This window comes from Motacilla alba, chromosome 10 (assembly GCF_015832195.1).
Source record: "Motacilla alba alba isolate MOTALB_02 chromosome 10, Motacilla_alba_V1.0_pri, whole genome shotgun sequence".
In the NCBI taxonomy this organism is placed as follows: Eukaryota; Metazoa; Chordata; class Aves; order Passeriformes; family Motacillidae; genus Motacilla; species Motacilla alba.
The window spans coordinates 1,956,673-1,980,643 of record NC_052025.1 but is presented as its reverse complement, the minus strand read 5'-3'; the positions used below and the strand labels follow the sequence as shown (position 1 = coordinate 1,980,643).

Sequence of the window (23,971 nt, the reverse complement as noted above, 5' to 3'; positions counted from 1 at the left end):
ATCTCTCTGCACTTAGGGATGTGGCAGTCTGGCCTGGTACATGCCAGAGGGGGTGCCCGTGCTGCAGTCATTCCCAAGGCTGTATGGTGAGGTTGTTGCATAGGTGTAACATGTACTTCAGTGCAATTAAATCACTGAGCTTACATGCTGCTGACTAGCTTGTCCCTGCTAGTTTTAGACTTTTGACTGCCATGTGGGTGAGTCAAGGCTTGAGGAACTGTTCCTGACTGCTGCAGGTCAATGCACAGAGGTTGTTTCCTACAGCCTGCAAGGGGCTGCTGCCACAGTCTGGCAATGTGGCCCTTTGGCTAGGGCATGAGTCCCTGAAGACACTCCTTTGGGAGAGCTGGTGACCACTGGTAAGTAGCTCCTCAAGATGTCTTGGGCAGGACCTGCGTGTATGATTTTGTTCCGTGAATTGGTTAATGCTCCTACATCTTCCCGCAAAGAAAGCAAAACGTGTAGATTCTTGTAAAGTCTACTTCTGTTATTTTATTTTAATGTTTTGCCAGACCTTAGTGATTTGATTGGCAAGCTGGAAAGCAATGTGATCAAAGACTTTTCAGCTTCTCCCAGGAGCTGTCCTTGGAAGCACAGAGGGCACCCAGCTCAGGCCAGCTGCTTGCCAGCAGAGAATTGGGCTGGACGTCTCCTGTGGTGGAGTTGCCTGCTTTGAGCACAATGCTGCGGATGGTGCATGGAAGGCTCAAGGTGCTGCTTCTTGGAAACCTACTTGTATAGATGTCCTGACACTGATTCTCTGTGGTTAACGACCATTTCATTTTTACAGCCTTTGATTTCAATTGACAATGTGGCTTGCTCGTCCTGGCAGGCAGCCTAAGGCAGCTGTACCTTCTTTTAATAGGAACTCTGACCTCTGCAAAATGACTCATCATTAATATGTCTCTGTAACGGTTTGTTTATTTCAGCTCCTTTCCGTGCTTCTCTCTCTAATGGTTTTTATGCTGTTTCTTGCTTAGCTTATCAAGCAGCAGATTCTCTCCCTCCAGTTTAGGAAGGTAAAACTACATTGCATTAAACTGCTCTGACCAAACACTTTTCTGAATCTGTCTGCATGTGATTAACCTGTAATGCTTTGGTACTAATTAATTAATTAATCAGTCAAGAGCCCTGAAGTGATCTAACAGCCTCATTCTGCATGATTTGTTCCCTAATATTTGCTTGAACTGTAGAAAGAAAAGTGAACGTTCATCATAATTCCTGTGTTAAGGTGCAAGAAATATTCCTCTTTCTTAGCCAAAGGATGGGTGTTCAGCTACTTCTTTATATTAAAGTGAGACTTCCATACAGAGACATTAAAAATTGGATGTGACTGCCCTGAGACATCCAGAGAAAAAATCTTCTTCCCCCTGCCATTTTTGTGAGGATCCTCACTCACTTGGACTTTGCTCCAAAAGGCACTTGTACAGCTGTACTTTGCCTTTGGCAAAAGAACACATTTGGAAATCAGTTGGCATTTCTGGTTTGCTGGAGTGGCAGGTAGAAGAATAACCATGGAGGGAAAGGCTTCTCCAGAACACCTCTATAGCTCTGGGATTTCTAACCAAAAAGTCAGAAAAAGAAAATCATAACAAGAGGAATACACTTCTCAAATCTCCTTTTCCAGCAGGCTTTTGTATGGAAATCCCTCTTTAATTGAAAAGGCTACTGAATTGCCAGGGGTCTCTGCTAGGATCCAGGGCTTTTTCTGCCCCAAAGATGCAGCTCCAGGAAGGCCCAGAGAAAAAGTGGCTAGTGCTTTGTGTCCAGTTCTTCAAATACCCTGAATTACTGGTTTAGAAAGCAATTCGAATTGGACAAGCCTCCTTGCAGCTGGAGTGAGTCAGCTGAGAGCCCCACAGTGCCAGAGCCTTGAAATCCTGCTGTGACCAACACAATGGTTTCTTCGAAAGACTCAATAGACCTTCCAGGCTTCCTGCCAAGTGTCACTGGGCAAGTCCCTGATCCATCTGCTGAGCCTGTGGAGCCCCCAGCTTCCACCACAGCTGCTTTCCACAGCCATTCAGTAGCCTTTGCTGTATGTATTTCACCTGGTTGTGGGATTTGCACTGAGTGGACCAGACTTATTCCTGGTGCTGCCTGCTGGTGCTGGTGGCATGGTGCTGGGATTAAACTGGGTCCCAAGAGCCACTATGTGTGTGTGCATCACTTGATTATAAGATGCTGACCCGGTTGCCCTCCTGCTGGGGTATGAAATGTTGGTTGATGCTTGGGAAATTCTTTTTATGTGGCTCTGAAAGGCATTTACTGGTATGGGGAGGGGGATCTGTATTGAAGGGAGCATCAAAACCCTACCAGTAACTGCCTTGTACTGGATTGTCTGCCTTGCTCTGTGGAAATGGGCATTTTTTTTTCCTGGGATTGGAATTTGGGAAGGTTGCTCTGGTTTGAAACAGCTTTTGACTCCCACAGCCCATTCCTGGCCCCACAGTTGAGTGAAGAGTTGCTTACCAGGGCCAGTGTCCTAGTAACCATTGATTTCCACAGAAAAGAGTCTGAGCTGTGGAATCTGTGATTTTTATCTAATCCCACACATGTGTTTGGATACAGACCATGCTTATTACCCTCATTCAGTAGATTAATCAGGTTTGCAACATCCCAAGCTTCCCCTGTCCTGACCCTCATCAAGCACAAGGTGTCTGGTAGCTGGGTGACGTCCCACTGGGTAGTTACTCAGGGATTCATCTCCCTGCATGTCTTACAAACCCATTCTTGCAGGAAGGCAGAGGGAAAATAATGACTTGCAGCCTCCAGGTAAGTTTTCAGGATGGATAAAACAGGCAGTTGCTGTGGCTGTAGCTCTCCTGAGACCTTCAGCCATGTGTGCTTAGTCCCTGTCAGTGCACCTGCCCCTGCTGGGTCATGCTAAACGGGGGGCTTTTTGGTTTGTCCTGGCCCAGTTTGCTTCCTTAGCAGGTAGAGCATTAGTGGCAGCAGCACCAGCATCCTGCCTGCAAGCTGGGGCTGCTGGTGAGGCTGGGGTCCTCCTCATGGAACACTCACCACATACCAGCACACCCTCTGAGCCCTTCTGCTCATGGTGGAGCTGTGTCAGGAGTGGTTTGGGCATTTGTTCCACCCCTTGCATGTTTCTGGAAGCTGATCACTTGTTTAAGGAATGTCTTTCACTGCTGAAAATTATATAAATAGAGCTGCCAGCTACCAGTTCTCTTGCAATATTAGCTGTTTCTCCCAGCGTCTTTGCACTTGAGACCTTGGGGGCCCCTCTCATATTGTAAATGTGCTTTAAAAGAGTTTTAATTTCAGAGGGGAAAATTTAATAAGAAGCTCTTCCCTTCCAGGAGCCTCAGCATTATCTGAATGAAAACCCAATTCAGAATTAAATAATTTCCCTTTATTTAAGAAAGCCCAGATTTTCTGGGACCTCTCTCAGTGGTGCTGCAGCAGGGTTGGCAGTGCTGGATGAATATGGTGATTTTTTGCACTCATTAAACAGTGCTGAAACACCTGGAGAATCCATGCTCTGCTCTTGAGCATTACAGATTGCACTGTTAGGATAGTTCTGGCTATTTGGGTGTCCCAGCAGGAACTTCGAGGTCAGAGCCTGAACTCCTGGAGTAGGGAGTGTGAGTGCCTACCTGCAGCAGTAAGGGGTTAAACAGGGACTTCCTTCCCAGCTAATTCCTGGATTCAGAAAGCTGCTAGCCAGACTCAGATCTTCCTTAGTGCCACAGCTTGCAGCTTTTCTAAGAGGGCTGCTGTGTTCAGGAGACATGTGCAATTCACACTTGGCCTGAAATGACACAAAGTCTTCCCAAATAAAAGAAAATCCGAGTGAACAGAACAACTCTTGAAACATTTATGGTTCAGAACTGGGAATTGACTTTGTTAGGTGGAGCTCTAAGCTTGCTGGCTGCCCAAAGAGGTGTCTTGGTATAATCAAGAGCTAAAATGGGTCTTCATTCATCCAGTGGGTCAACATTCATTGCCCCAATAGCCCTAAGAGCTAAGACAAGGGAATGGCTCCTGAATGTCACTTTAAATTGACAGTCATCTTAGGAGGGAGAAATCAGTCGAATGCCCTGGCACTGGACTGACTTGTGAGCAAGTATAGGGATGATGGGAGGGAAGAGGGCATGGACAATGAGAACACAGGCTGCTGAGGTGAGACACAAGGTGGACCCTTTGATTTTTCTGGTGCTTTTATCTCTAAGAAATGCTTCTTGAATCTTCCAGGAGCACCTTCTGCGCAATCATTTCTCAGCTGACGGAGGAAACACAGCCACTATTTGAAACCACTATCAAATCCCGTGCTGTGTCCGAGGACTCTGATGCTAAATTCACGTGCATAGTGACAGGTAACAGTGTCTTCAGTGAATAACCTGGTCCTGCCTCACCTGCTGGACTTGTGCCAGTTCAACTCTGCGGCAAGTGATAACAAGGATAACAAGCCCACTGTTGTCAGAATGTCAAGCAGAGGTTCAGCAATTGCATGGTGATTTTAGCTTCAATTTAAGGGAGGTGGGAAACACCTGAGTGTGTAAAGAGGCAAAGGCATAAGCTAACATCTCAAACAAGGCAAATGAAAGACCAGAAAGCGGGATATGCTGGTTACTGCTTGGACCAGATACATTTTACTGTCTTAATCTCTGCTTCTCTAATCCTGGCCTCCATAACCCAGGAATATGCAGTTTTGTGCTGCTGGAACCAATACTGCTGCCTGTAGATGGTAGATGGTTAGAGCACAGCTGCATTTGTATCAGTGATGAACTTCTGTGTTGGTCAACATCTGAAATAAAAGCTGGTCACTGCCCAATGAGCTAAAATCTCCCCTTGGGCAGGAAGGTATTAAGTCAAGAAGAGGAGGAGAAGGAGGGAGAGGCCAAAAAAGAAGGCTGGTGCTAAGGCTTTGTGGCATGGCAGCACATTGGTGTAGAGGCAAGTAGCTCCTTTGCTGATGAGATTTTGTTCTTTAAATATGGAGACTCTAAAACCTCTTCTCTCAATGGACTTGTTAACAGCTCCATGATCCTTCCTGACCTCACTTGTATTAATTACTCCAAGAGGTTCCTCAGTGAGAGACACTTACCAACAAGTTTGCAAGTTCTGGAAGGAGGAGAGTTTATCCAATGAGCCTCTTAGGCGCAAGGACCAAAGCTTTCCTAAGGATGTCTGGCTGCTGAAACAGGCTGGAAATAAGGAAGCATGTTCTCAGTCCTTCTGAGAACTGCCAGCTATGAATTCTTGGCTTTTCTCTTATGGATTCCCTTGTTCTGAAGGCTGGCCTTCTGAACTTACAGGGGTATGACTGATATATTGATTTTATTGAGGCTTAACTTCAGCAGACCCCTTCTTGCTGCTTCTAGAGCCAAAGGGGGCTGCTAGGAGATGCCTTCAAACCACTTTATTTGGGCAGTCATTAGAAGGGCTCTTCCCAATTCCAGTTTTCTGAAAGCAGAAGTTTGACATATTGTGCAGTACCATGGAACATGCCATTCTGCAAGTGTCAGAGGTGAGAAAATGTTTCGGTTGTTGGGAAATCCAGAGTAAAAGTCCTGGCCTTCTCTCACTGGCTTAAATCTCCACCAGCTGCACCTCTGAGGTTGATGGTTCCTTCAAACAAATTCCATCTCTTCGTGGTTTCTGCACCAGGCAGAAAACTTGACCTTGTACTGGCCTCGTTTCCTACTCAAGTGTAGGAAATTGTCAATGAGTCTCTTAGCGTGTGTCACAATATTTTTGTGCTTGATAAACTAGCTTGGGGGATGTTTCTATGCACTTAAAAATTTTCATGGAAATGTTTTTTAAATCATCCTTGGACCACCTTTGCCAGATGGACATGTCCTGTATGTGGTCCTGTGGACTGCTTTAGGAGCTCAGGATCTCTTTGGGAGAGAGGGGCAGGAGGTGGAAAGCATACTCTGGCTGCAGAGTCTGGTTGGTAGTTCAGGTGTCTTGCCCTGCCGTGATGTTTGTGTTCAACTGGGAGGCGTTGCTGGGAGCAAGGAAACGGCAGTGACATCCCTGGCCAGTGACCAGAGTGGAACCAGTTCAGTCCCAGCACTGTGGCTGGAGTCCAGGGACACTTTGATGGAGGCAAAGGGCAGACAGTCACCTGCTCCTGTTTTGACGGTCAAGCCACAAATATGGATGTGTGACCTACAATAGCATCGTACTTTTTTCTTTTTGTTTTTTTTTGCTGCTTCTTGACCAATAATGAGAGTTACAGACTAGTCCCACATCTGGGAATACTTGGACTAGGACTTGCTGGGCCTGTCCTAGGAACACAGAACAATGGCAGTGTTTGAAGAACCAATCTCCAGAGTGTGATGAGTGATACAAGCAGGAAAAAAGCATGTCAGGCAGAGGCAGATTCCTGTGTCTGGAGGCACAAACTTTCCTCCTGATGCCTACTTCAGCCTGCTACTGGTGTCCCTGCTATGTCTGATTTGATTTTTTGGGTCAGATCCTGCATCAGTTATGAGATGTTTTCTTTTTTCAGACAAAATTAGTTTCGTCCTTTGTTCTCTAAGAGATGTGACAAAGGAAACAACATTTCCATTTGCTGTGCAGCTTCATCCCACATCTCTGCACCAAGTGCTTTCCTTGGTGGGTCTGTCTGGACTTCAGGGTCTCAAGGGTCATCACAGCTCATTTGCAGTGAGTGGATATTGGGCTTCTCTCTTCAGAGTGGCCCTTCATGGAGGTGCTGCCACAAGGATTTTCCAGCTTTTAATTGCTTCTGTGTATCATTGCCTGGGAAGGAGAGATGTCAGCTGACAAAATGGGGGAAGTTGGATGAAGGGGCCTAGGTCTCTGACTGCTTGTTAGGGAATGAGTCCAGCTGGGACAGGTGGTGGCTGGATCTAGCCAAGACCATTATATGTCAGCACCAGCCCACTGTTGTACAGCTGCATCTTCAGTGCCATTTCAGCCTTCCTTAGCCAGGTTCAACCCCTCTGATCTGGCTTCACAAATCATCGTCTCAGGAGCTTGATCCCATCACTGCCTCCATGGTTTTATTGCAGAGTACAGAGTGGAGAGGGCTGTGCCCATGGCTTGGGGAAGAGAGTTTGGGTAGGGTGAGTAGACAGTCACATGCTTGGTGGATGCAGTTTTTAATCAGGTTAAAGGAATTCCACTTGCTGCATTTGTGGTGACCCCCTGAGGGACATGTTTGAAGGATGAGACTGAAGTGCTTGGATGAAGAATGTCTGGAGACATGCAGGGGCTGTGAGAGGGGTTTGGGGATGGGACAGTGACTACAAGGCTGCTGGGAGATGAGGAAGTTTGGCTTTGGGGCCGAGAACAAGGGAAGGATGGTGAATGAGCACTGCTCACAGTGGCATGGGAAGCTACTGCTCTTAGTATCTGTCCCTCCTGTCAGCACTGCTAGAAGCTTCCTTGTCCTTGCGTGCTGGGGAGGTTTAAATCCATGAAGCCAGGAAGCGTAACATCTTACCAGGAATTGTATTCCCAAGACTGTTGAAGCCCCTACTGTATGTAGCTTGTGTAGAGCAGAAACTGTGAATATTGTTTGATGGTTCTAAACTCTTAGCACCTTCCCAAGTTTCAGAAGACTAAGTCCCCTCCTTTCCTGCCCCCAAAAAATAAATTAAAAAAAAAAGCAACTTGAAACAGTTTCTGTGGGTGATTTTGGATAGATATATTCAGAACTGTTTTGGATGGATATTTTAAGAACTGTTTTGGTTACAGTCACTAAGCTTTGAAGACTTCTCAGATTTTGACAGTTTTCAGAAAAACCATGTTTGATCTAAACCTGGCAATCTCCATGAAAAAAATACCCTTGCTCTGAAAAGTTTCCAGGATGCTGTGGTGGCTGGCCATCACGCTGGAGCGGTGCTGCTGGCAGACACACATGCTGAAGATGTGGAGCGGATGGCTGCTCTTCCCAGGAGCGCCTGGCCCCGCTCTGTCTGCAGCCGTGGGGCTCTGCCTGGGAGCTGCAGGGGCCCAGCTGCACGGGGGGCTGCGGCAGGGGCAGCTTTGGGAAGGATGAGTGTGGATCTGTGAGTGTGTCAGGGTGTCTCATGCTGTGGGTGGGCATCTGGTGCCTGCAGCCTGGCAATGCCCACGGATGGAACCCTCAGATCCATCTCATCCCTCTGGGCAAGCTGTGGATGCTGTGCCTGCAGGGGACGCACCGTGTTGGGAATGATGCCTGACTCTTCTTCCACCCCCCCATCCTGGACCGAGGCAATTCATTCACTCAGCAGCCCAAAGATGGATGTCAGCAGCATCAGCAGCAGCTCCCCTCCCTGTGCCAGGGAGACTCATCCCTCCCCAGGCATCTTTCCATCTTGGCTCTGATTACAGCCCCTGGGAAGGGATGGATGATATTTGGACAGGCAGCTGAGGTCGCTGTACCTGCGTGGGAGGTGGGAAGCCTTTCAGCATCCGCCTGCCTGTGGACTGGAATTCCAGCCAGAGCTTGCCTGCAGCTCTCTTGGGCTGCAGGCGACACTGTGCAGTGTGAGCTGGTCCTGGCACTGGGCTTTCATGGCCCTAGCTCCTCAGAGGGAGCAGGCAGCCTCAAGGACACGAGTGCTGCAAATCAAAAGGAGTTTAAGCTTAGCAGGAGGAAAAGCCTTTCCTGGAGACTGCATAGCTATGGAAATGGCAGCTCTTTCCGGCAGATGTCAGCTGGGAATGGAAATCAGCTGTGGAGGCCACGGCGGGGAGGGGGGGACACGGGACATCACAGAGCTTCTCGGAAACTATCGGCTGGCAGTTCCCAGAATGAAAGGCTGTGGTTGCTGTTTCTTAGGGTGTCAGGAAAATCTACCTGCCAGCTCCCTGCAAGATGGACTGTGGGGGCCTTCTGCAGATCTTGGTTGCAGAGCAGCCCTTGGGAAGGGTTGGATTGCTCTGGGCGCAGTATAAGCTTGTGTATGGAAATTGTTTTGGTAATCTCTGGAGCAGAAGGAATTCACCACAGGCTCATTCAGCCCAGGCTCCTGCTGGCAATATTTATTATTTTATGGAAAATACAAGCAGCAGTGTCAATCCCTGATGATCCCATCTCTGGAAATGTTCTCATGACTTTCTCCAGTTCCCAGTTCAGGGCTTGTTTTCTTCAGCCACAAGTACCTGAGGGCTTTGCATGTCTCTAGAAACTGGTTTGGGGGGTCAGGGCAGCAGCAAGGAATGGGCTGTGACAAGAGTGGGGCAGAGGGGGAGGACAGAAAGCCTTGCAGGAAGGGTGATGGGAGAAAGTCATGGCTTGGCTTCCTGTAGAAGAGGAGAAACAAGGCACTACCCAACAGAAAAAGCTGCTGATGGCAGCAAAGGGGATTGGGATTAAGTGGGAAGGGATTGAGGCAGCAAAGCATGTGGGAGATGTACTTACAACAAGGATGGAGAGGGGGGATGCTGGGGCAGTGCAGAGTAAGAGACCTTAGAGAAGAAGGAGCAATAGGGTAAAATCCAGTCTGTGAGGTGTCTGGGCTATGGGGGTTGATACTTCTCAGAGAGGAGAACAGGAAAGAAAAGCTGCTGAGACTTATCTTCCCAGCCCTGTCTGGTCCCAGTGGACTAAATCCTTCAAGGAGCCAGTGGACACTGAGGAGCCACCACAGGGAAGGGATGGGGACAGGGGAGCCAAAGCAGTACAGGTGGAGATTTGGCATGTGCTGCTTTTCTGGGCAAAGGCATATTGGATTGGCCAAAGCCTGGGTGAATTCCTGCTGATGAGTCTCTCCTTCTGGACTCTCAGTCCTGCTCTAGGACCTTCATGAGAGCAGGAGTAAGCTGGGCTCAGACATTGCTATGGGCTGACAACATCTTTGGCTGGTGCAAGGAGGACAATTGAGGTCCTGGTTGGCCTTGAAACCTGTGGCTTGGTAGCTGGGAAGTATCCAGAGAGCACTTCGTCCCTGCTTTCTCATTACTCCAGAGCCATTGAGTTGGGACCCTTTGGATATTCCTGGAAAGCCCTCATCGGTCCCATGCCTGGGATGCTCATGGGGGCTAACCCTTGCTACATTCTGGGGTGCTCCTTGGTGTCTGGTGGAGTTGAGGAGAGTGCTGGACTCTTTTCTTTGGCCCCACAGAAAGCCTGCAGGGACATTTGCAGCAGATAAGCTCTTGAGCAATCGGCTACAGCCTTTAGCCAAGGCAGGACGGGACCATTGACACTTTCATCCCTTGCCCTGGGGGTCAGCTTGGCTGGGTGGCGAGCCCTGAGTGCAGGAACCCCTGCTGGCTGCTGGCTTGAGCTGTCTTTGCATGAAAACTGACTTAATCTGAGCTAGAGCTGCTGTCAGTGAGCAGTGAAGGCTGTGGCTAGCACTGGTCCATATGGGACTCACATGCTGATCCAACACCTCTGCAAGTGGTGGAGAACGTGGCTGTGTGCCCAGCCTGCCAGCCAGCCAGTCACACACATCATGATGTCATACCACTGAAAAGGCAGGTGACATCTGTTGTCAAGTGACATTTGTAGGACACTGAGCTGGCTGTGATGCAATCAAGGTTGTTTCTGTTCAGTGGAAAGTTTCAGATCAACTTACAGGCTGTGACACTGTGCAAAATGCTGAGAGCTCCATGGAGGGCCGAACGCCTGTTCTCCAGCCATAGCCTTGGCCTCATCAAAACATCCCTCTTCACATAAAAGTGACGGCATGCTCACCTTCTCCCAGCCAGTGTTACAGGAGATGAGCGTGTGATCCACTCCCCTCTGTTCAGGAATGAAGTGCTGGGATTTTTTTCTCAAAAATAGTCCTATTCCTAGGAGTGATAAAAGTCTGAGATAAGCCTGTTAAGTTTCCACTGTTTCTGTTGTGCCATTTAGGAATGTGGTGAGCCCAGAATAGCATCTGTCCTGGTGTGCTGCTGCTGATACCATGCTGTCTGTGCTTCTGTGTGGAATGTTTCACTCTCTGATGTTCCTTCCATGTGCCCCCCAGGGTACCCACAGCCCGAGGTGACGTGGTACAAGGATGATGAGGAGATGGATCGCTATTGTGGCTTACCCAAGTATGAGATATTCCGTCATGGAAACCGCCACACCCTGCAGCTCTACAAGTGAGTAAAGGAGCTGGAGAGTGACTGGGTTTGCTGATGGGAGCTCTGAGTGTGTTCTCAGTGGCTGGGTAAGCTGTCAACAGTGATATCCCCCCCATCACTTGGCTGGCCCCTTCTGCTCCCCACTGTGAATTCACAACTGGCCCTTCCCCTCCAGCTGTGGCTCCCCAGTCACACCAGTATGAAATCCATTACTGCATCCAGGGACAGCTGCCATCCTGGAAGCAAGAGGAAGGGAAGAAGGGGTCCCTCTCTCTGGAGCCTTCCAGTGCTGAGCATTAGGGGTGACAAAGATGAGCAAGGGGAAAGCACTATCTACTTCCAAGATAATGGTCCAGGGAATCAAGTTTCTGGAGAGCCAGGCACACCTTGTCCCCAGCAGGCACAGACCTGTCACACCTTGAGTCCTGGACTTGGGATATCAGACAGATGTGGCACTGACTAAAAATGCAGAATATCAGTGTTGCTGATAATCTGCCATCCTTGTGCTTCTAGCCTGAGCTTTTCTGCTCCCCCAGCTGTGCTCCAGGTGTCCATCAAAGGCTGGATCACCTCTTCCAGGACCGGGGATCTCTGTGGGTCAGGTGTCCTCAAGGGGTGACAATAGGGATGCAGGCAGGTGCTTGTGCTGGTGCCTGTGACATGGGGTGGGAAGACTTTGGTAATATGGTAGGGTAGAGGAAGAACAGGAATGTCTTGTGGGCTGTGTAGAGCTGAGAGAAAAAGATCCTGCAGAGGACTGTGACCAAGAACAGTTGTGAAGCCTGGTGCTGCCTGTTCCTCCTCCATCACAGCCTTCAGACCAGAGTTACAGCCCAGGGTGGAGTTAGAACAAATTTGTCATAAAACTTGCTTGTTTGTTAGTGTGGAGAGCAAGCAGAGCCAGGGAGAGAGGCCAGCCCGAGGCCTCCAGATGTCATGTGGGCACCTCATGGGCTACATCTTCTGGACTCTCTGGAGCAAGAAGTAGGAGAACATGCATGCCTGTGCGTCCAGCGGGCATCCTGAGGAGGATGGGTAGGTCTCACACACAGCTTTTGATTTCCAGGTGCCGAGAAGAGGATGCAGGCATTTACCAGGCCTCAGCTAGAAATAACAAAGGCATCGTGTCCTGCTCCGGTGTGCTGGAAGTGGGAACCATGACGGAGTTCAAAATCCATCAGAAGTGGTTTGACAAAATCAAGAGAAAGGCTGAAGAAAAGCTGCAAGAAATAGAACAAGGCAAGAAACGAGGAAAAGAAAATGTGGAAGTGGAGAAGTTGCAAGGAATGAGCCCTGAACGGCTCCAGAGGAAGCGGAGACTGGCTAGAGATCAGAATCTCCGGTCGGGAGACTCTTCATGGGAGAAGGAAGACACAGCGAAAGTGCACGTTGCGGATTCACAGTCCAGGTTACACAAGGATATTGCTGAGACAAAGGAGCAGCCACTCAGTGCCGTGCCGGGCTTCCCAAACAAACTGGTGGCACCTCTGAAAGCAGAGGTGACCACCAATGGAGATGCCACTTTGGAAAGTGGGGAGGAGAACGGGAACAACTTTCTCACGTACATCTATGAGACAGTGGAGGACTTGGCAACCAAGCCTGGGGCAAAAGACTCTGCAGCTAAAAAGAAAAAGAAGGTGGAGGCTCCTTCAGCACCAAAACAGGAGGTTTCTAAGCGAGAAGAAAGTGGGAGAGACAGGGCCAATCAGTCTTCAAATCCCAGGTTTGCTCCTCCTGTCCCCTTACGCAGGAATGCGCGTTTGCGAGCAGCAAGTGATCAAGAAGTGGAAACCAGTCCAAAATTCAAAGAGCCTGGGAAAGCTGTGAAACAGGACATTAAACCTAATGATGACATGTACTTCTCTTTAAAGGACATGTATTTTGATAAGCAAGTGAAGCCAGCGGCAGGGAAGGAAGAGGCGCGAGCCAAGGATGAGGCTGGGAGTGAGGCTGCCCTTCAGCCTGTGGCAGCCAGCAGACAGACAGAGGATGCTCCACTGGCCTCTGAGGTGTTGGAGGGCCAGAGAGGCCAGCAGCAAGAACAGAAGTTGGAGGGGAGCAAAGAGGTAACTAGGAGAGACAACAGCCAACGCAGGGGTAGCAACAAGAAAATATCTGTGCTGTGCATTTGTGTTGTGGCACTGGGCCTGGGAGGCTGTGTGTGCACCACGGGATCTGCTGCCAAGGCTCCACAGGTCTCCACTGGTGAAAGCACCCAGAAGGGCTTTTAGGATTTTGTGAGCCCAGACAGCAGAGCTTCCACCCCATCTCCAAGCAAATGTCAGCTGAGGTGGTGAGAGATGTAAGTCGGGGCCATTCGAGCAGCTGGTCTCGGTGGCCTGGGGCTCTCCGGTTTAATCAGCAGGCTGACCTCATGCGGAATGTTTTCAGATCAGGTCGGCAGGAGCACTGAATGGGTATTTATAGCTGGCAGTGGGTGCCTTCTGATGGCATCTGTTCAGTTTAACAAGGGAGCTTTAGTTAAGGAGCCCCCCATGCAGATGAGGTACCTTGTGAGCTGCACCCTCAGGGCCTCGAGTTTTGTTTACAGTGCAACGTGTGTACAGTAGGTCTGGACTATTTTTTTCACCCATCCCTGTTGCGGAGACTCTGTTGGGAGACTCGTTGTGATGGTGATGAAGTGCTAGGGCACAGCACCTGCTTCTGGCCCTCAGAGCATCTCTTAGTCAGCTGCTATTTTTGTCACTTAACCTGAAGTATTTGCCATGAAAATATTAGACTGGAAGCTACCGGACTGTTTTCCCCCCGTTTTTCTTTAATGACCCCTTCTATCATAAACGATTCTCTGGTCTCTCAGTTTGCAGGTGCTGTCAGGATCTGGACTTTGGGCTGTGGTGGGTGCACACTTTCAGCAAAGACAAGGCTCTAGGTGCAGCACCTCTCACTTCGTGGTAATGCACATATTTCAGAATGTGGAAAAATCCACAATGAATAAGGGACTGGTGGGTGCTCCAGTGGAAAAAAAAATCCTTTCTTTATCTCTTAAATTTTGTTAGCCATTGGTGGGTGCAGCTTTGCTGGTAAGAACTTGCTGTGTTATGCAGTGTGCACCTGGTTTCTGGCCTTGCAGCTGCACAGTGCTGTGGGCTCATCTTCAACCTGACCCACCAGTATCACATACTGCTGCAGAAATTATTGCTGTTCAGGCCAGCCCACGGCAAACCCATTTGTTTCTCCCCTCTGTGCTCATTTTAACACCTCTCGCTCAGAAACGATGCAAAAATGCTGGTGTGCAGCAGGCTTGGGCTGTCATCCCTGAGCCTTTGACATGCATCAAGGGTTTTTTTCTCTTTAAAAGCCCCACTCACCGACGGAAGACTGTGACTTGTCAGCTGGTGTGCCGTTGAGGAGACAAAAGGGAATGCTTCTGATTTGAATTTGAATGCTTCAGCTTGTTGGTGCTGTTGGGGAAAGTCCTCAGGCTTTTGTGAGAGCAAATAAGCTGATTTAAAGCCTTTAAGGCGGATTCCAGGCATGTTTCAGGATATTTTCACCCCCCAGGACAGGGGTTGCTTGTCTATTTCTTTTTTTATTCTTTCTGTTAAACAAGAAAGGTCATAGGTGAGTGTTTTCCTTAGCCTCAGGACATAGCTGCGGCTTATGCTCAGGACTTCTCTTCTGAGCTGGATTTCTCTGTAGCAAAAAAAAAAAAAAAAAAAAAAGACTGTACCCAGGCTCTGATCATTTTAACATTTTGCATGGTAATCACTCTTGCCTAAATTTTAAACTGGTGATTTGAATATACTTCTTGAATTTTATGGGTAGGAACAGCCTCTAATGATGCTTTCCCCGCCCCAGCCCTTCAACACTCATGCCCTAACAATTAGAGAAGGACTTCAAAAAAGGGCATGGAGTAACAGGACAAGGAAGAATGGCTTTCCACTGTCAGAGGGCAGGGTCAGATGGGATATGGAGAAGAAATTCTTGGCTGAGAGGGTTGTGAGGCCCTGGCACCGATTGCCCAGAGCAGCTGTGGCTGCCCCATCCCTGGAAGTGTTCCAGGCCAGGTTGGGTCTTGGAGCAACCTGGCCTAATGGAAGTTGTCCCTGCCTATGGCAGGGATTGGAATGAGATGGGCTTTAAAGTCCCATCCTACCCAAACCATTCAATTTATTTGCTTGGGAAAGGGCTTGCTGAGAGAATGGTGCTACCTTTCCTCTTTTCCCCAAGCTACCAAATCAAGCAAAAGCAGCACAAAATAGAGGTCTAAGTGCCACAGCCATCCTTTCCCGTGGCATTCATTTCGGGGGGGCTTAATGCTCAAGTCCGGAACCTCAGAAGAAAATCCTTAGCAGCAGATCCTCCAGGGTGGAAGGGGGTCCCGTTGTGTTCATGCCCTGTCCCCGTGCCCGTGTCCTGGTGATGCTCACAGAGCATCAGCCTGGCAGAGCGTGCACCACGGTACCTCCCCTACAAAAATAGACCGTGCTCCTTGGCTGCAGGATTTGGGCAGTTCTCCTCAGGATCAAGCTTGGCCATCACAGCAGGCAGCTCGCTGACACGTCTGCTGGGTGCAGCTGCGGTCGGAAACATTTGAGCTTCCCAAACGTCAGAGAAACAGAATGGTTGAATAGTGCTGATAACGTCAGGGTGTACGGTTTCCCTATAAATCATTTGGGCAGCCTCATCTGCCTCATCTCAATAGAGTGTGACATGCTGACTGCCCCATCTCACAGTGCAGATAGGGGAGCACTCAGTCTTTGGAAACATCAAGGGAATTATGCAAGGTGTCAGCAGTGGCTGGTAAAAATGGGAAAGTTTCGCTCTTTGGGAAGGCATGGAGTCAGAGGAGATTGGATTAAAAGCCGCTGAATGATTTAGAAAGGCAGATCTCTTGCCTCTGTGCACAGCAAGGGTGTTGAAAGGCAGAGAAGCTGGAGCTGATTAAAAGAAGAAACATTTTGTACAACCTGACAGGTGGGACCCACTCCTGTGGGATGATGGTGAAACCAGAAGACCCTGGATGACAGAGTAACACTGGTATCAGGGTAATTCCCATGATTCAAGAAGTTGGGCAGTGCCAAATGGTGCAGGTGGCCCACAAGTACGACTGCACAGACCCAGGCAGTAACATGATGCTAATTTCCTTCCTTTTTTTTTTTCTAACTAGGTTGCAGCAAGAGTTGAACAGTCTCCTGGTGACCTAAAGCATCCAGTGTCCAGTTCAAGCAAAGAGACCAGTCAGCAAGCTAGTAAGCTTGAGGAGATCAGGAAAGAGGTGCCTGTTTGCCAGGAATCCAGGGGGGCTGTGAAAAGGACAAATCCTCGGTTTAGTCCTCAGGAGCCACCAAAGCCACCAGCACGTTCTCCAGACCATGTGCAGTCTGGCAAGGAGCACCCACCCCCCAGGAAACAGGCAGAAAGACATTCCCGTGCTCTTGAGGACAGAGAGACTCAGCAAGCACTGTTAAATCAAGCTAACAAAAGCCAAGGTGGGGAAGATTCATTGCTAAAAAATTTGTCTCCTCCAGAACCTGGAGAAGATACTCCTCTTGAACAAATCCCATGTCAGACAGTCAAGGATGGGAAGAGCAAAGAGGCAGGAGCAGAGTTGTCTGGGAGCCATCCTGATGTGAGGACAGGAGGGAGTGATGCAGCAGAGCTATGTCTTGGGGCTGTGCACAGGGAGGCAGGAGGGACGCCTTTGGACCATCAGAACACCCAAAATGAAACAGCAGCTCCTGCTTCAGTTCCTCTTGCCAAGGAAGAGCCACTTCCTGCTCCTGCAGTGAGGCCATCAGTGGCTCAGGAGGCACTGCTGGCATCTAACAGAAGCCCAGGGATGGAGGCCACTGCAGGAGAGGTCCCGTCTGGAGCCCAGCTGCTGCCTCCTGCCAGAGGAGAAACGGAAATCACAACAACAGATGGATCTGCCCCACGAGAGATGTTTTCAGCCATCACTTCAGAGGAGGAGAACGCCAAGCCAGTGCCCATGGGACCTCAAGGGAAGGAGGGAGGACTCCTGACAGCCACAGCTCCATGCCAGGAACCAACAGCATCTTCAGGGACTTGGGAAGGAGTTTCTGAGGTTCAGCCACAGGTACCGCTGGTCCTGCCTGGCTCCGAGAGATCTCAGGAGATGTCTGTGGAGGAGAAAATGCAGCACAAAAACCTGGTTTCCTCCTTAAAGAACTACCTGCTGCTACTTCTAAAAATGTCAGATAGCAGTAAGGATGCCACAAAAGGGGACACTGACTCTGGGGACAGGGAGCAGCCAAATGCAGGGGAATGCATGATCCCAGAGATAGGCATTGCTGGCCTTAGCCCTCGCACCTCAAGGAAAGTTTTGGAAAAAGTACAAAACAACCAGCTCTTCCAGACAGCAGAGAACTTGCCGCTGACCCCCAGGACATCCAGACGGATCACAGGAATGATTAATGAGGAATTTGTTACCAGCCAGGAGATGCTGGCTTGCAGGCCTGTGCCACCAAAGAGACGCACCTGGGTGGCTCCTGAGGCCGAGGGGCCGCCCCCACTCTCAGTACCCTCCATTGTGGTGGGCAGTGTGCCCACAGCAGGAGTGGCTCCTCATCTTTCTGATTTGCCTCCAGTGAGCTCTGAAGAGAGCCCTGCTGACCCTCTGGCAGTGCTACCTTGTGCCACACCAGAAGAGCTCGCTTTGGGGGCCCGGCGGAAAATATACCTGCCAAAACCCAAACAGGTGGGGGTGGAAGAGGAGGCAACCCCAGAGAGCCTGGGGAACACAAGAAGTCCGACTGTTTCACCCCGACAGTCCAGGAAGAATGCAGCCCTGTTGCATTCTCCTGCCCCAGCTCCATCCTCTCCCTCAGAGCAGTGTTCTCCAACCCTCACGAGGAAGATGGCCACGTTGGAGGTTCCTAAGCTGTACGAGGAGCCTGCAGGTGACACCGGTGGTGACGAAGAGGTCCCTGGAGATGCTAAGCCAGAAGCACAGCCAGCAGAGTCCCAGAGTACAAATAACCCATTTAAAGGTGAGGGAAGAGAGAATCCCCATGAAGCTCATTCCCTTGTTGCCTACAAAGGGAGCCAGTAACAGTAGCTGGGGCCACATGAGTTTTGTACATTTATAGGGTTTCAGCATCAGCCTTTGACTGTGTGAAAGCCAAAAGTCTTCCCCAAGACTTCTATTCCAGTGCAGGGAGGGATGAGGAGTGCAAGAGGCAGCAGTTCTGACACTGGCTCTCTCTTACAGCCTGGGCTTCCCCAGCCCCAGGGATCACAGAATCCTCTTGGTTTTGGTCTCTGTGTTCTGGGTCTCATCAAGCCTGATGCTGGTTGGGGATCCTGAGCTACCTGGTTGAGTGGAAAGTGTCCCTCCTCATGGCACGAAGTGATCTTTAAAGTCCCTTGGAACCCAAACTGTGATTCCATGATTCAGTGGGCATCACAGGCCACACACTCCTCTTCCATGTCTGTGGTCAATGCTAATTTGATTCCTTGTGGCAACAAATAAAAAAAGGCATAATCCTGGGGTTGAAGGAACCAGGTGATACTCTCACAGGAATCAGCACTCTTGCAAAGTAAGGGTAGCCGTGATAAATCCCTACTTCAGTAGATGAATGTTTCCTCCAATATTCCATAGTGGTTTTCTGCCTTTCCTCTGGCCAAGCCTCACTGGGTAGTGCAGTGCTGCACTGTTGAGCAAATTTGTACCACTTGTATCCCATCTCTTTACCCCAGTGGAGCTCTGAGACCTTCCCTGGGAAGGCAGTGTTACACGTGCTGACATACACGCTATACCCAAAGCCCTGAGCAGCAGTGTGGGCGTAGGCTGGCCTGCCCCCAGAGCTGCAGCCAGCACTCTGTGTCTCACCACCCATCTTTTTGCACCCTTAGCTCCACAGGTGGTCCGTAAGATCAGGGCAGAACAATTTTCTGATGCATCAGGAAACCTGAAACTTTGGTGCCAGTTCTTCAATATATTGAGTGATTCCAAGCTGACGTGGTACAAGGACGGGATCCCTGTAGCTGAAGCCCAAAGGAGGTAACCTGTCGGTTCCACATTGTCACCTGTCACATCCTGCTCCTTGCCCTACCTGGGGGGAAGGTGCCCCTGTTGCTAAGGCAGCATGGGAAGCTCAGTGCGTGGCACAGTGCATTGTGAACTTCATCATATCAGTGCCCACAGAGGGAAGGATTGCCCAGATGGGGAGTTGCTGACAAATTTATCTTGTTGATGCTCCATCTGGAGCATCTGCTTTGGGTACCCAAACCTTGGGGAGGGCAGAAAAGGGGTTATGTTCATCACAGAAATCAAGAGCTGGATGTGAACTGCAAAACTGGGACCCCAAAGGATCCATGTGAGGGTGGCAGTCTCCCAGCAGTGCTGGGAGGGTCTTCCATGCAACCCCCACTGGGAAAAAGCAGCTCTGGCTGTGCCCTCTCCATCTCTTGGCACAGCCCTTGCACAGGGAGAGCATATTCAGACAGCTGGGTGGCTGGTTGTATCCTTTGGGTCTACTGTGAAGAGCAGCTTGTTCTCAAGCCCAAAGGATTTGTGTAGGAACATCATCCACATCAGTTAGGATTTGCCTGATGCCATTGGTGTCCCTTGAGCTCCCTTTATAATGAGTAGATGGTAAGTTAGGTGATTTTGGGGCAGAAATTGTCTCCTGGGGCAGATACCTGAGCTGGGGCAGATGGGCAGGAGTGGCCATTGCCTTCCAGCAAACCAGAGCAGAGCCTGCTCAGCCAGTGGGTCTCAGGATGAGGGTCCCACCTCTTCTCTCTGTGAAGCCCTGACCCAGCCTCACGCAGGGACAAGTACATTTATCAGTCTGTAGCCCCATCCCATTCAGATTTTGCAGGGCTTGTCTGGAGGATAAGCATCTCTGTTAGTACAAACCATAGGGCAGGACTCCTGGTGCTGTGACATGCTGTGGGAGCAGCTGGGCTGCCCTTGGGATGGCTTTGTTTGTAGCCTTCTTCCATCCCCCCAAGGGCAGTATGTTGCCCACCCACAGTGCCTGTCACAGGGCTCCCGTGTGGCCCCACCACCCCACAGGGATGTGGCCATGCTCCGTTTCTTTTCCAGTGCTGGCGATGAGGGCCAGGCAGCTTTGGCTGTTGTGCAGGCATCCCAGAAGGATTGCGGAGTCTATCGGTGTGTGATCAGCAACGAGTATGGCACCGACTCCACAGATTTCCTGCTCAGCCCAGAAGGTGAGGAGCCCTCAGCAGCCTCTCACAGCTTCCAGGGTGTGCCGTGGGGTGGTGTGGCCAACTGCAGAGAGGGCTTGGTGCCAGGCTGCAGTGGGGGAGCCTTGGCACGTTCTGTAATATCACCTCTGTGAGGTGCTTCTGCCTCTGTGTGCCAACTGATTCCCACCATCCTACCTGCCATCCCTAGTTGTGCAAGTGCATGGGGCAAGGTGAGATCCTGTCAGGACCTTGACACCTCTTTGCTTTCTGTCTCCTCTAGTGTTGTCAGGATTTATCCTGCGGGAAGAGATTGAAGGTAAGGGCCACGTGATGAGCTGTGACTCTGCCCCTTGCTGAGGGGTGCAGGCAGCTCTGGGGCAGAAGCAGGACGTGCCCATGTTGTCCCCCCCTCACCAGCTCTTCCTCCCACCAGTTGGAGAGGAGATCGAGATGACACCCATGGTGTTTGCCAAGGGTTTGGCTGATGCAGGCTATTGGGGGGATAAGCTCTTCGGGCGCGTGATGAGCGAGGACATGGAGGTGGGTGCTGGTTTCCTGCGCAAGGCCTGCCGTGCCAGAGCCATTTACGGCCTGGAGCCTGTCTTCGAGTCCGGCCACACCTGCGTCATCAAAGTGCACAATTTCATCGTCTTTGGGACCAAGAATGAGAACAGCCTTATCGAGAAGAACTATGATATCACCATCCAGGTGGGTAGCCTTGTGGGCCACCCTCCGCCTTTCTCCCTCCCACCCTCCCCACCTGTGAGTTGGTCCCTGGACAGTCCTGAGCTCTGTGCCCATTTTTGCTATTTCCTTCCACTTTTGGAATGCTCTGGGGTGGTCTAGCCAGGGGGCTGGAAATGTCCTTGCCATTCTTAGTTTCAGCTCTTCCATCTGAGCAACGTGGAGCTGCTCAGGACTTTCCCATCACCCTTTGACCACCAGGACAGGGGAAACAATTGGCAGTGGTCCCAGGGAGGCAGTGGTGCGTCATGAGACAGGTTCTTGACTCTTCTGTTTGCACTTCCAGGAATGTAAAGTCCAAAACTCCAGTCGTGAGTACTGCAAGATCTTTGCTGCTGAGGCACGAGCAGTCCCTGATTTTGGAGCGGTGCCTGAGTAAGTGATGTGCTTCAGCTCCGCTGGCTTAATGCTCTGGCAGAGCATCGCAGGGGACGGTGGAAAGATTCCCTGTGGGTGTTGGGGCATCCCAAAGGCAGTGCACTCTACTCCCACAAATGGAAGGGATACTGAGAGGAAGGCAAAAACCAGGGTTTCAGACCGTGGTGTGAATCTCTGCTTGCAGAGGAGGGAGAGCTCACCATGCTGACGTTGTCTGTGAACTCCCACACAGGATAATTCCTCTGTACCTGATTTATCGTCCGGCCAACAACATCCCTTATGCCACAATGGAGGAGGACCTTGGCCAGCCCTGCGAGCAGTACTGTGTCACTGAGAGAGATGGCAGCTTGGTGGCACGAGGCACCTCGGAGATTGTTCTCAAATGCTGCACCTTCCAGCATTGGGTTTACCAGTGGACAAATGGAAACATCCTCGTGACTGACATGGAAGGTAAGGGGACCTCCTGTGTGGTGCCCATGGCCCATCACCATCCTCCAGCCTCAGAAAGAAAGAATAGCCCCAGGCTTGCCCTCCTGCCTCTCTCCCACCCCATACCATGGAACCCTCTACCCAGGGCAATGACCTGTCCTTAGTATTGGTGGCTGTCCTTCTCTGGGCAGAGACTGGTTGTCCTCTTAAATTACAGGAGTGGGCTGGAAGTTGACCAACGTGCGGATCGCTACCAACCTGAAAGGGTGAGTGATTTCCAGCTCTGGAGCAGGGTGGCCCTGGCTGTCCCCAGCTCTGCCTCTTACCCGGCAAGGGCCATGGTGGTAACTGGGGTCAGGCTCCGTCCTCCCTGCTCTGGTGGGACATCTCCTGGTGCAAAGCAGGAGCTGAGGATAGCTGTGTTGGCAGGTACCAGGGACTGAAGGAGAGCTGCTTTCCCTCCCTGCTTGAGCAGTTCCCGGCCGCTCACAGGTGCAATCACTACTGCAGCATCCTGGGCCTGAAGATTCTGGAGCCAACCAAGCCCAAGGGCTCCAAGAGTCCCTGCCTGGGGAGGAAGTCTGCCCAGTCCAGCCCCCAGCTCCAGAAGAAGGTGCTGACAAGTCCTCAGAGCACCCGCAAGGCTTCTGTGAGCCCCAAGAGCTCCCGGAGAGCTGCAGAAACAGGGGAGGCCTTAACAGCCTGCAAACCCAGGTCAGGAGAGAGCAACAAAGCTGGCTGCCCGCAGTAGTCAGAGCTGCTGCAGCCGAGATTCCTGCTCTGGCCCCCAACCTGGGCCCAGCACGTGACCAGTGTGGGAAGGGGAGCCCCTGGCAGTGGCCTTCTCCGTGGGGCTCCTGCCCGGCCCGCGGCGCTTGCATTGTGTGGTGTGTGCTAATTGTGAGTGGCTGGGCCGGGGCCACAGGGGCTGTGAGCCGCAGGGCACCTCCCCAGTACCTCTCTACAGGAGCTGCTGCTGGAGCCTGTGGGGCCATGTGCCTCTCCGTGCTCGGACTCGCTTTCCTCTCTCAACTTTCCATAGGCCTTCCTTAAGGCAGGGACAGAGCTTCTCCCTCGAGCTTTGCAGGCTCAAGGGAGAATGTCCTTGCCTGGCTGCCCAGCAAACTGGGAGTCCTGGACACCCTCGTGGTTCCCAGCACCTCACGTCCCTCTCTGCATCCCCATAAAGTGACCAGGCCAAGCCTTGCCAGCGCTGTAAAGGATGAGAGCCCCGCCAATGCCCCGGCACACCCTTCCTGCAGAGGGTTCCAGCTGCAGGACTCCTCTGCTGTGGTGTGGGGCTCTGGGGTGTTGGCTGGTTCCAGGGCAGGGTGTTTGCCACTGGTACCAGCAGCTGCATAGGGATGGGATTTTGCACCCCTGCCCTCCCCTGCTTCCCAGGGAAGTCTCCCACCCCTTTGCTGGGTGGCTGCTGAGGGCAGCCGTGCTGCTCTGGATGGTGGCTGGTGCTACGGTAAGGATGCTCTACCTCACATGGGATACCAGGGAGCAGGGCAAAGGGGTGACTTCCCCTCCATACCAGGCTCTGCCTTGGTACGTGGGGGTGTCTATCCCACAGGAATCACTCCTCCTTGCCCCCTGCCATACATAGACCCTGTATGCCCTAGCCTCACAGCACAGTCTGGTGCTCAGCATCACCCCTGCTTGGCACATGGTGGACTCCAGCAGCAGCTGGCAGTACCCACTCCAAATCCTGCTACGCCTGGCTCGAGGTAGTGATGGACAGGCACAGGAGCTGTCTGCTCCATCACCCTGCAGAGCATCCCCTTCCTCAGGGCGTTGCAGGAGAGTGCTGGATGCCAGCACCCTGCAGGATGGGGTCCCAAGCAGTGGCTCAGTGCAGCCTGATGGAGGGAAGGGGCCGGGCTGGGAGCGTGGTGTGCTCTGGGTTCCGGGTCCTTTGTCGTTGGGTGACTGTGAAATACCTATGTACCTAACACGGCTGCGTTGGGACTGGGTGCTCTCGAGTGCAATAAAGCAAGAAGGACTGGCCTGTTCCCTGGCACTGTGGTCCCTCTGGGAAAGGTGCACTCAAGTACAGTGGGATGTGCTGGCTTTGTGTTTGGGGAAAGGAAACACCTTCAAGCCCTGGCTTTACCCCATCCATGTCCTGTGGGGGAGAAGAGGGGGGCTGGGCCCAGAGCCTAAGCCTGGCAGCAGACAGGGGCTCAGCTTGCAAGGTCTGCAGTGGGCATGGAGTGCAGCCCCAGCAAAGGACCTCGTGCTGTGTACGACAGCCATAGTC

At 51.2% G+C, this 23,971-nt stretch overlaps 1 protein-coding gene across 2 annotated transcripts in view; it reads left to right on the top strand.

The window, feature by feature from the left end:
• ALPK3 (alpha kinase 3) overlaps positions 1–23,723 on the top strand; it is a 32,628-nt gene extending 8,905 nt beyond the window's left edge. The window contains exons 2-14 of one of the 2 annotated variants that reach the window (XM_038146979.1): positions 981–1,019; positions 4,219–4,340; positions 10,911–11,028; positions 12,077–13,076; positions 16,142–17,984; positions 18,850–18,997; positions 20,048–20,175; positions 20,435–20,470; positions 20,588–20,862; positions 21,185–21,273; positions 21,509–21,726; positions 21,923–21,971; positions 22,135–23,723. In XM_038146979.1, coding sequence (XP_038002907.1) covers positions 981–1,019; positions 4,219–4,340; positions 10,911–11,028; positions 12,077–13,076; positions 16,142–17,984; positions 18,850–18,997; positions 20,048–20,175; positions 20,435–20,470; positions 20,588–20,862; positions 21,185–21,273; positions 21,509–21,726; positions 21,923–21,971; positions 22,135–22,456 — 4,387 coding nt within the window. In that variant the 3' untranslated portion in view covers positions 22,457–23,723. The remainder of the gene's footprint in view (positions 1–980; positions 1,020–4,218; positions 4,341–10,910; positions 11,029–12,076; positions 13,077–16,141; positions 17,985–18,849; positions 18,998–20,047; positions 20,176–20,434; positions 20,471–20,587; positions 20,863–21,184; positions 21,274–21,508; positions 21,727–21,922; positions 21,972–22,134) is intronic. The other variant, XM_038146980.1, reaches the window with a different exon arrangement.
• The last annotated feature ends 248 nt before the right edge of the window (positions 23,724–23,971 follow it).